This window comes from Macrobrachium rosenbergii, chromosome 11 (assembly GCF_040412425.1).
Source record: "Macrobrachium rosenbergii isolate ZJJX-2024 chromosome 11, ASM4041242v1, whole genome shotgun sequence".
Lineage (NCBI taxonomy): Eukaryota > Metazoa > Arthropoda > Malacostraca > Decapoda > Palaemonidae > Macrobrachium > Macrobrachium rosenbergii.
Window position 1 is genome coordinate 1,825,965 of NC_089751.1, and position 12,802 is coordinate 1,838,766.

At 37.2% G+C, this 12,802-nt stretch overlaps 1 protein-coding gene across 1 annotated transcript; it reads left to right on the forward strand.

The window, feature by feature from the left end:
* Window positions 1–208: 208 nt before the first annotated feature.
* LOC136843463 (uncharacterized) lies at window positions 209–1,429 on the forward strand. Its single transcript, XM_067111999.1, has one exon. The coding sequence runs from the start codon at window positions 209–211 to the stop codon at window positions 1,427–1,429; it is 1,221 nt and encodes a 406-aa protein (XP_066968100.1).
* The last annotated feature ends 11,373 nt before the right edge of the window (window positions 1,430–12,802 follow it).

The window sequence follows — 12,802 nt, forward strand, 5'->3', positions numbered from 1 at the left end:
CTTTGACCATGTACGTCACTTCTTTCTTCCAAACCTCACCTAGTTATTCCTGAAATAACCACGCCTCCACCAGGAAACGTCAATTCTCATGTAAACATACTCTGTGACCTTTGAACTTACTTTCACTTTGAGATACAAACGAGCATTCAAGAACCAGATTTGTTTGTAATTTTCTGTTCTTCCCATTTGCAGACTATAGGCTAAGGCGATGGCTACTTGGAAGCAGCTGGGCTACAATTCTTTGGCTGATTATGTCCGGGACCAGAAAGCTGGCAACTTACCGACGGAACCTCGGAGGGTAAAGACAAACCTGCTTGCCAAAGAACCAGCCAAGAAACCTGGAATAGATGAATCAGAGAAAGAAACTCTTTTAAGGCAGAAGGAGGAAGCGGAGCGAAAGAGAAAAGAGGACGAAGAGAGGAAAAGGAGGGAAGACGAGGAGAGAAAAAAGAGGGAGGATGAAGAACGCCGCAAGAAAGAGGAAGAAGAGAGGCGGAGGAGAGATGAGGAGGACCGCCGGAGGAGACTCGAAGAAGATAAGAAATGGGAAGAAGAAAGGAAGAGAAGAGATGAGGAGGACAGGAAGAGGAGGGAAGCTGAGGAAAAGAGGTGGCGTGACCAGACGGAGAGGTGGGAAAGAGAGCTGGAAGAGAGGCGGAAGAGAGATGAGGAAGAGAGGAAAAGGAGGCAACTGGCTCAAGAGGAAGAAGAAGCTAGGCGACGTAAAGAGGAAGAGGAGAGACGCCGAAGGAGAAAAGAAGAGGAAGAAGAATGGCGCAAGGAGGCGGAAGAAATGAGGAAGAGAAGGCAAAAAGAAGAGGAGGAGCGGGCAAAGGCAGAAGAACTGCGGAAGAAAAGAGAGAAAGAAGATGAGGAGAAGCGCATCAAGGAAGAAAAAGAGAGGAGAAAGAGAAAACAAGGTGAGGATGACGAAGCTTATGAACGCAGAATGAAAGAGGAAGACAAACGTAAAAGAGAGGAGGATAAAAAGCTCCAGGAAGAAAAAGAAAAAGACAGGCGGAAGAGAGAAGCAGAGGAGAAAGCTAGGAAAGACAGGATGAGAAAAGAGGATGAAGAATTCCAGAAAATGGGAGAAGAGATCAAAAAACCGGACGATGGAACGAAAGGAGGGGAAAAGAAAGGAGGGGATAAGGACAAAGGTAATAAGAAGGAAGACCCTGTCGATGCCGAAGAGGATGACAAAAAGGAAAATGACGATCCCAACCACAACAAGCGACCAGCAAACGTCGAAGTGTTGACACCAAACAGCAAGGACAAGAACCCAAAGTCAAAGGAACCGAAGAAGAATTATCCGTCCATGATGGCAGACGTCGAAGAGACGGAGGGCTACAAGAACTTCCTGGGTTGGCTTTTTAATGGAAAAAAGGATGACATCGGAATCTGCAGAAATATTCTGTTTGATGACTAAACTGTTGGATACTTGCATTTCAGCCATTTCAGCCAAGGAGCAACAATGATGACAAGATCGCGCACTGCGCTTTGTACCTTAGTGTTAACGCATGTTAGCAAGACTAAATAAGTAACCAAGCAAAACCAATCAAACAGTAGAGTAATACATGCAGCACACAGAGAAGAAAGTGCCATCATCTTGAAGCCTCTAACCTGATCAGCTTAGTTTAGACATCTAAAACTGTGTAGTGAGAGACAGCAAGAGAATCGGTGCTAAAACTTGACTGAGTGCCAGACGTCCGTACAAATGCCAATTGGATATTAGATTTATACTGTGTGATTCTAGCCAATTTGGCTGAATTAATAATGTGCTTGTGATGTGGTCATTATCTTGAATAAATTCATTGTACCTAGTCGCATCAAGCAAATCCTAGGCGTCTTTGATACATGGAATGCTTAACCTAAGCAGTAAATCTTAAATATCTGTGATTAAGGTACAATTCTTAATGATAAGGATATAATGGAGAGAATTGTGTGCTATTCTTATAAATAATAACTAAATGGAAATAACTAGGTGCAGCGTATCATCTAGTAATTGTTTTGATATATCTAGAAAATACTATCCTGTAATTTGGGGCTTATTTTTTGGTTATTTAATAATTTATTTCATTACAACCTCTGCCTCTGAATTTGGTTGTTATAAATGTTATGTGCAAAATATCGAAATGATTTTTATGAAATGTAGTGAAAAGATTAACTCTGTTGATCATATATTACTGTGGATTCGTGTAGGGATCAGAGTCGAATGGTGAATGGTGCAATCTTTTAACACCAGCAGAGGTTAGAGATATCTAAATGTTACGTTTAGATCTGCACTACTTCCAGTATTCTCGTATTGCAAAATTATATCGTATTCCGAGTGCAAAAACACACGTTTATGCCGAACTGTATAAAAGTGGACGGAAGGTTGAAGTCCTCGGAACACATTCAAGTCAAGATTCTCGATTACTTGGTGTTCATGAAGTGGCTATTGCGTTCGCTGCTTTTAGGAAGACTAATTGACAGTTTTCATGGGTTCTTTACTGAATTATCAACCGAACCAAAGACATGCAAAGGTACAGGAATATAACTGCCCTGTTGAGTTTGAAAAAAATTAAATAATTAAATGTGCACAAATGAAAAGCTAAATTTTCCGTTTCCTTTTCCTTATGTATTGCCTTGTCACTAAAAGAGCAAAGTGTGATTAAACAATGTGATTAAACAATGTGATTTCATATATAACGGGAATTAAAAAGACTTTATCCCTTGCATAATCTTATGTGCTGTTGTGTAAATGCACGACTACACCTACAGGAGACTGACTAGTAACATTGTTGCATTTAATGCATGATCATTGCAGGCGAAGAATACATAACAGCAGCATCCCAAGTTATGGCGTCACGAGAGTGAAGCTCTATAATCTACCCCTGATATTAATGCCTTGGAGGTTGTTGAAAACTCACACAATAAAGCATCCGATTTAGGCAAAAAGGACTTCCCCATCTATTACCTTTGCCTGTCGGAAGGATCTCTCAAGAACGCGTAAACAGATCGATTCATTAGGTAAATCAAATTCTCAAGAAGATAAACTCGTGAGAATTCGACTTAGAGGGATCTTCGGATTTCTTCATGCTTTACAGCTGGGGACATACTTGTAGTATTCTTTTACTTTGACAAACCTGCTGTCCATCTGCAATAAATTCGAATCAATTTGCAAGTTCTGATTTACTGATAATACTTTAAATTTGCAAGATTGCTATCTATAATTTATAAAGTATTTTTATTTCTCAAGTCTGTTACCCACGTATAATAAATTTTCATTATTTTTCCAGTTTATAATCCATCTACAATGAATTCTTTGGAATTTGTATAATGTAAATCCACAATAAACTTTTTTCATTTTGCAAGTTTTCAGAGTTTTTGTCCATCTGCAATATATGATGTCCATCTAAGATAAAGTCTTTTCATTTTGTAAGCTTTGTCCCTGTATGAGGTGTTCTTTTCGTTTTGCAAGTTTGCTATCCATCTGTATTAAACCTATTTCAAGTTTCTTGTGTATCTCTTATGGATTCTTTCAATGTGCAAGTTTGCACATTTATTTTGTTCATCGATCATAAACCATTTTAATTTGGTCAGTTTGTTATTTCATTTTAAGTACATTGTCTTCTACATTAAATTCTTTTTATTTTGCTAGTTTGTTTGCCATATATAGTAATTCGTTTCATTTTTAATATTTGTCATAACAAATTGTTTTCATTTAGCAAGCGTGTTGCTTGTCTGTGTTAGATTCTTTTAATATTGCAAATTTTACTTGTCAATCTACATAAATTGTTTGTTGTCCGTCTATAAGAAGTTTTGTTTCTCAGTTAAGTTTGCTGTCCAAGAATGATGAAATATTCTCATATTGAACTATAAATTCTTTTATACACTGCTACAAAGTTACTGAGTTCCTGTTGAGAGGTATATAGATCTGTAATTGCTCTTGTTAACCTCCTTGCTTTCAAGGAAAGTTAACAATCTTAAACTGGCCATTAGAGCGATTGACTACATACTTCTTGTTACTTTCTAGAAAATGATGGCATTTTATAGTTCATTAGGATTATTCGTGAAATAATCTTCATGGAACTTCCTATAAATGCAAGGATATTAACATTTACATTGTAAAACATAAACGTACTGAAATTCATAAACACGGACGCAGCTAAAAGGAGACACGCACACACTCACACACACACACACACACACACACACACACAGCAGATGTAAGCTCCCATATATATAGAATCTTAAGCCATTTGAAATGAAAAGCTAAAAACAAATTTTTGCAAACATTTACTCAGCCTTCCTTTCTTAAGCTCATTACATAATTCTTCGGAAAGTCCTAAGGGTTTTTTTTGTAGACCCGAAGGAAATAAATGATGATGATACTTTTAGTTCAAGGGTGAAAATCGCTGCTTGGTTGTTTCACAAGTCTCTTGGCTTTTCGATGTTGTTTTATGAAATCAGCGTTCAAATACCCATTCAAGGTAACAGCGAATATCGTTATTAGATTTTCAGGAAAATCCATCGCTGGAGAAATGGTCTTTGCAAAATATATTAAAAATCGGAATGAAATAGGTGGAAATCCAGTTCTTTGCCTTACAAAACTGACAAAATGAGACTGAATTTTTTCCCAAACGCAGCTTTATCCATTTTATTGACAGACAACTCACCATATCTTGAGAACCAAGTCGTCAGTTTTTGTAATATTTAGATTATGTTCTGACTTATAATGTTCTTGTATATGCTATGCATATAAGAGCAGATAAATAAATTATGTGATTTTAACGCGTGTTTCATTAATCTGAAAATCTAAGAGAATGCCTTGCATTTGCTTAACAGGTATAAACGTATGAGGGAATACATATTGCTTAGCAACATACCTTATTATTATTACTGGTTAAGCGAAGGGATACAGAACCTGCCTGGCAAGGTTCCGGGGGGCAGAATATCATCTGTGAAAGAAAGAGTAACTTTTGAAGACGAAAGACTAATCTGAATATAAGCAGTAAACAAAAAATAATGATGAAAAACGACAGATAAACAGAGAAATGGATCACGCGACCATTATTTGGAAAACGATAGTACAAGATCTTTAGTGCGTCCCAAAGTAAATATGGTCATCACTTGGCGGAAATAATTCAGTGGCAAATTACAAATGGTGGCACAGATACTCTAAAATACACACACACACACACACATATGTATATATATGTATATACAGAGTATATCTATACAGCTTCTGAAACTGGATGTAGACACACTCGTTCCCAACAAGTGTACACGCCTATGTATATCAGATCAGTATTTATGCATATTTTCCGCTAACTGTGCATCAGTGTGCGCTGAATCGTAGCACATACTGGATGATTTGCAAGATTAGGTTAGGTTATGATACATTAGATCGTTGTTAGATTTTATCCTATTCAACAAAATATGATGTACATCCCCCTATATTCACACAAAATTATCAGTTTATCATACTTGTCAACCTGACCTTGTGCGCGCGATATACTTGAGTTGATAACGGAAATTTGTGCTTGAAGCTGCTTGAACTCTTTGTGGGACGGCTCTCTTTTTTGAAGTCTTCAAAAATACATTCAGCGTAACATGTGCAGTCAATTACGGACTTTACGATTCCAAAGAACGACTTTATTTTATTTTTAAACCCTTGCAAAAAAAAAAAAAAAAAAACAAGGGAAGAAGAGAGAAGCAGGAACTCATTTGCAACAGACTAATTCACTGGTCTTTTGGAGAGCTGTAGACACATCGGGTCATTTAAAGAAAAAGTTTTATTTTAGTTTCCTTTTAAAAATGAAGAGCAAACTGTAGATTTAATAATTTTCTTACAGGCAGTTGATTAATTTGGAAACGGTCGCAACATAGACATTCATTTTTGCCAGGTACTTTATTTTGCATGAGGAACAAACATGACATAATGAGCAATACGTCATACTATCCATCCTACATGATAATGTACCACGTGTGTATACTGGGCCCTACTTGGTGCCAGTTTCCTCTGACACTAATGACTACTCATTGACACCACCACCCACTGCATCCTGGACCTATCTTCCTTCCAGATGGCCCAGCTGACCTTGGGCCCTAGCAACTGCCCATATCTGCAGTAAGTTCCACAAACCTACACCCTCTTTTGCAGAAGTTCCTGACGTCTTCTGCTGTGAATTCAAACAAAGCATAGCATGCAACATCACATCAAAACAACAGGCCTTTCCTCCCTCCACCTGTCTATCCTAAGTTCTTCCACCTGCTTTGAAAGAAACTACTAGCTACGAAGATCTTCACGGAGATGGAAAGCATAGGCCTTTGCTAGGAGGCCTTTAGCCCTTAGACATCCCCACTGCACATGGCAAAGAAACCTGATGGATTCTGGTACTTTAGCAGAGATTATTAGCACCTCACCCTCCAAACAGAGCCTAACCACTACCCACTCCCTAACATGGTAGATATGACCTCCACCCTTCATTGGGCAAAGAATATCCTTAAGTTTGACCTTACGAAGGGATATTTCCGAGCCCTGGTACACCAAAAAGGCATCCCAAAAGCTAGCACAAGGATAGGATCCTCAGTGACCTCCCTGACTGTTTCCACTATGTGAGTAACATCCTTATCTTCTCCAAGAATTGGGAAGAACGTCAAAAGCACATCAGTGCCATTCTGTTCATCCTACATGATAATGCAAAGTGTGTGTGCAGGGTCTATTCTATCAAGTTCCCAGGTCATCAAGTCTTGCCAAGCAGAGTCTGACTTTGCTCTCTAAGGCTTCAACCACCATAAAGCACCTAATTGGTCAGGTTTTTCAGCAAGGAACTGACACCCCAGGAGAAGAACATAGTACCTTTGAAAGAGAACTTCTCGCCATGCAATTAAGTATTAGCCATCTCATACACCAACCTAGTGGATCATTAACCCCTTGCCTACATCCTAATAAAAAAAACCAAGTCATGAACTCTACAGGAACAACTCTTGGGCATCACAAAATTCGGGTGCATGACTAAACATATACCTGACTAGAAAAACCTAGTAGAACTGTTAACCGCGGCCCATGAAACTCAGCCACAGTCCGGTGGTTGCCTCAGCCACGACCCATAAAACTCTTAGCCGCGGCCCATGAAACTTAGCCACAGTCCTGTGGTGGCCTGTGTTGTTGGTACCCAGATGTACGATTATGGCTAACTTTAACCTTAAATAAAATAAAAACTACTGAGGCTAGAGGGCTGCAATTTAGTATGTTTGATGATTGAAGGGTGGATGATAGATACCAATTTGCAGCCTTCTAGCCTCAGTAGATTTTAAGAACTGAGGGCGGACAGAAAAAGTGTGGACAGAACAATGGGGACGAACAGAAAAGCCAGCACGATAGTTTTATTTTACAGAAAACTAAAAATAAAAGGGCATGTAAGCGTGTAATGCCTGTTACCAGAAGCTCTTTCATCAGAGTATCCGCCTCAGCATGTTCTATTCTCCGAATAATGCAACATATATTACACTTAGGCAGAGATACCCTTGCCTTGGAATTCATTTGATATATGGAATAAACAATTTTTTTAACAGATATGTCTTGAAGCCACGAATAATTTCTGTGGATGTTCGTATTTTATTTATCTCTTTACTCTCTTTGAGTAATGGGAAACTAGGTAACACTTCAGCTTGCGGTATAGTATACCTTAATATACCAAAACAGGGCCTAAGGTAAAGTCCCCTGTATTTCAAAAAGATATTAAAACTCTACAATTTACGAATAACTGAGATTTCTGTTCTGTTCATACTAGCCTACGGAAGTCACTTACAAATGGAAAAGATTCAATCTGTGGCTCTTGTACGTACCTATCTATTTCTTAACTTTCAAAATTCTTTACTATCGTAGGTCTATATGACTGGACTACAAGCTACCAGCTGCTATACAATGAAAGATTTCTAAACGAGAGAAGCAGTTTTGTGATAAACTTCAACTTCCCATAGAGTAAAGAATTTTGTCCATTTTCTATGAAAATTCATGCTGATTTTCTCTGATTCGCGAATCTTAAATAGGGAAACTATTTCAAAACAGCTAACGCAAAACGCCTTCCTTTTAAAATGTATTACTTGGTCAATTTTTTTTTTTTAAATCTACGGTAGTTCCAAATAAAACAGACATTGCTATACAAATGTTTTAGAATCTTATATACGTATTCTTTAAAAAAAATTAAATTAAAAACGTTGTAGAGCTTCTAGGCTATAACATTTGAATCATACCATTCTCGTTTTGTAACTAGTTACCAAAAGAATGATTTTATTTTTTGTATAAGAATGAAGCAATTTCAAGTTAAACGAATACTTTTTCCTTAAAAGAATATTCCGATTTTTCTTAAGCACGAAGCTAATATTGGAATATAATGTTGAAGTAGGCAATTTTTTTTGTTAGGCATTCTAAATTTGCTCTAACTGTAAAAATCATATGATCTTGGGAGTGCTTGCTTTCATTGAAATTACACTTTAACCGCTATGAATCTGAAGAGATTTTGACAAACAAGCTGAAGTAATAATAATAAAATTCTCGGGTGGAACGTAAGACTAAGTAAAAAAAAAAAAAGATAACACATAAGTCTACTGAGTTTCAGAAGAAATCTCATAATTAGCTCTATTACTAGGAACAGAATAAATCTGACTGTTGCATAATAAGGAGTGATGCATGCTGAATACTCAAGAAAATTCTAGCGCAACTCAAAAGTTAGAATACTCAAAACTACTATTACAATATGATTTCTACATTTGTACAGTTATGACAAAACTGTATAGATTACAATTTACATTTGAATAAGTTTTATCTAGGAATCAGGTCTCTGTTTTGCGTGAAAAGACTACCAACTTAGAAAAAAAAAAAATCTTGAAAAGATAAACACTGGCAACTTTTTAAGAAACAAAACGGGAGAGAGAGAGCTTCAGCCAATTGTATGTTACGTTTGAAAATTCCAGTAGTTCTTTAAGGTTATAGTGAAATTTCAATGTCACCTTTATGAATAATTCACCGCTAGTTTGACGACGAGCTTACTGAGTTGACAGTGGGAAAACGGTAAGAGTAGTAAACTTGAGCAAGTGCATGCACATGTGTTTCCATTCGTTATGCTCCATACTTGGGGGTTTGAGCCGATATGGAAAAGTTTTTTATTAAACGCAATTTTTTTTTTTTGTATGGGAAAGCTTAACTGTGCATTTGCGCAGTTAAGATGGTCATGAAACGCAATATAGCATCTTCAGTGAGTATTTGTGGATGTACGATTGCCTTTCGGTATCAGGGTCAAGTGCAGACATGCTATGTATGTGGAATAGTTGGTCATAAACAAAAGTTTTTTCGATATTACCGATTTCCCGTGTTTGTTTACAGGGACCAGTATCGAAGAAAGGAGTACAGAAAAGATTCTTAAAACAAAACAGTTTATTGTATGATAACAATGCGTGTTCTTGTATAGACAATCTCTCTCTCTCTCTCTCTCTCTCTCTCTCTCTCTCTCTCTCTCTCTCTCTCTCTCAAAAAGATTTTGCATCAGGTAAATAATTCTTGAAACAAAACTGTTTATATCATGAAAACAATGCTACTTATTGTGTACACGATTCACGATTTCTCTTCTCTCTCTCTCTCTCTCTCTCTCTCTCTCTCTCTCTCTCTCTCTCTCTCTCTCTCTCTCTCTCTCTCAAATATTTTGCATCAGGTAAATGGTTCTTAAAACAAAACTGTTTACTACATGATAACAATGCTTGGTCTTCTGAAGACAATCTCTCTCTCTCTCTCTCTCTCTCTCTCTCTCTCTCTCTCTCTCTCTCTTCAAAAGATTTTGCATCAGTTAATGATTCTTGAAATAAAACTGTTCATTCTATTACAACAATGTTTCTTCTTGCGTAGACAATCTCTCTCTCTCTCTCTCTCTCTCTCTCTCTCTCTCTCTCTCTCATTGCTCTCTCTCTCTCATTCATTGGGAATTTCTTTACTTAGGTTGCACAAATCAATGACTCCACACCCAACACCAGAAGAAGCTAGCAAGCATTTAGAACTCTGTAGAATGGTGGACAAATTAGTAAGGAATGCAAAGATAGACGAGGATAAGAAAGTTGCATCAATTTGTAAGGAAAACCCAAAAGAATTCTTTGCGCATGTTAGTAGTAGGAGGACAATAAAAAAATAGCATAGGTACCTTAAGAGATAATAGAGGAAATCTAGTGAATTCAGACTTGGGAAAAGCGGAGTTATTGAATTAATTTTTTACCAGTGTTTTCACAATTGAAGACTACCTCAATCCCTGAACCACCTCTTAAATATGAAGGGGCAAAACTGCTTGACAAAATAATATCTATAGAGGACGTTAAAAATAAAATGGAAAAAATAAACAAGTTCAAATCTCCTGGCCCGGATGGGATTCATCCAAGAGAAATTAAAGAGTTAAAAGAGGAAATAGTTCCTCACCTATACAAACTCTACAGAACAACCGAAAGGCACCAAAATGATGGAAACTAGGTAATGTGCCCCCAGTGTACAAAAAAAGTCCAAGAGAAGAACCAGGAAATTATAGACCAATCTATCGAATGTCAGTCACTTGCAAGATTTTTGAGTCCATAATTGCAGATCAAACTTTGGATCACATTCATAGAAACAACCTGTTGTTAAACAGTCAACATGGCTTCAGACAAAACAGATCCTGCCTATCAAACCTCTTGGAGTTTTTTCATAAAATGCTTGGTATTTACGACAGTTGTAGAGCAATAGATATACTCTACTTAGATTTCCAAAAGGCCTCTGACAAAGTTCCACACAAGAAACTAATGATAAAAGTTAGAGCTTTAGGAATTGTAGGAGAAATAGCAGACTGGACTGAAGACTAGCTAACTAATAGAAAACAGAGTCGTAATAAACGGCGGAGAATCAAAATGGATAGATGTGACAAGCGGAGTTCCTCAGGATTCTGTTCTTGACCCGCTCTTAGTTTTGATTTACACTAATGACATTGATGTGTATTCAACTAGCAGGATATCCAAATTTGCAGATGACACCAAACTAGGTGTAAATGCAGCAGACCCAGATACAGTGGAAAGTTTAAGAAATGATCTAAGGAAAATAGGAGAGTCGTCAAAAGATGGCAAATGCCTTTTAATTGGACAAGCGTAAAGTGTTGCAAATAGGAGCAAACAACCCTCATGCCAATTATATGCTGCTTGGGAAGGACATGAATAGCACAGAACAAGAAGAGGACCTTGAAGTCATCGTTAACAAGGACTTCAGATCCACAAAACAGTGCATAAAAGCTGAAAAAGAAGGCACAGAAAAAAAACGCAAGTAAGGAGCAGAGCATTTTCATGACAATCCGTTAAGCAACTTTTCCCTTGTGCCTAGTTAGTCCAACAAACACATGAGAGAAAAAAAATGTAATAAAAAGGATTGTTAACTGCGTATACCGAGGATGTTAAACATGTTGCAACCATTACTTATTTTGTTTCAAGATTAGAACTCAGCTCTCTTTTAAAGAAACCGAATACTTACCTTTCGCGGATTCTAATGTACTACGTTACGGACGGGGATTATTTACAGGGAAAGAAAATGTCAAGTAGGTTATGTTTCCACAACAAAGTAAAATTTGCTGGATTAGACTGGAAATTACGAAGAATTGTGTCCAGACGATTCATCTTAGGAAAAGATGAAAAGAAAAGGTCATCATCGGTATAAAAATTGAAAGAAACAAAGAAAAGACGAAAAGAAGAATTTTAAAGAAATGACAGGAGGATGATCTATATAGGTATGACAAGAGGAAGCAAAGAAACAAGAACTAAATGAAAGAGAAGGGTATATGTAAAGACAATGGAAAAATTAAGGAAGGGTGATAAATAAGGGAATTGTTTTAAAGTTAAAATTTTATCGAGAAAAAAAAAACTAGTATTTAAATGATATAGCTATAAGGCGAAAGTGTTACAAAAAGTAGGAGTCAAAAAGGAGGAAAAACCTCCGTCACCGGAAGTGAAATGAAGAAATATGCCTGGAGTTGGTTGGAATGCAAGGGGTCAAGTCAGCCTTATTGGCCAAGTCCTGTTAGGGCGCGGAAAGGCTTCTGTAGCGCAGTGATTGGTCGGCCTTGGAGTCATGTGACCAAACTGTTAAAGAGGGAGAGATTAGAGAAAAACAAATAGTTCTACGACAAAGCGAACGAAATCACGTAACACAGATGGGATTTTTTGGTAACTTCCCGTTCCAAAATGAAAATGTGTTGTACTATAAAAGGTAAACCGTGCCAGAGTTTATTATTGTGTAAAAACAGAACAAAATGACATTATCCTTACTGAACACTAAACTCAAGAAAAGCCTTCTATTAGATTGTATGATTTTTTAGAAAAAGAGTCATTACTGAAATGATATATCAGGAAGTCAATTTATGTTTCCAGTCTCCTTGGTCAATATTGTGTAATCATCAACCCATACCACTAGTCCCAGTCCCTCATCTCTTTTCAACCTTACAACTTAATTAGAATGTTCCAAAGAACTTCTAAATTTTGGAGTCAATTACCACACCAGCAGTATAAAAGCTGTGGCTTTTATGTTAATATTCCTTTTGCAGTTAATTCTTGCAAACTTACCCCATTTCCTAGGAATTCACGAGTGACTATTCACCTGCATATTCAAGATGAGGTCTAACTATGGATGTGTAGAGGTGCAGCACCGTTTCCATGTTTCTGTATTTGAATTGCCTTTTTCTATATCCCACTAGTTTCTGTGCCTTCTTTTCAGCTTTTATGCACTGTTTTGTGGATCTGAAGTCCTTGTTAATGATGACTT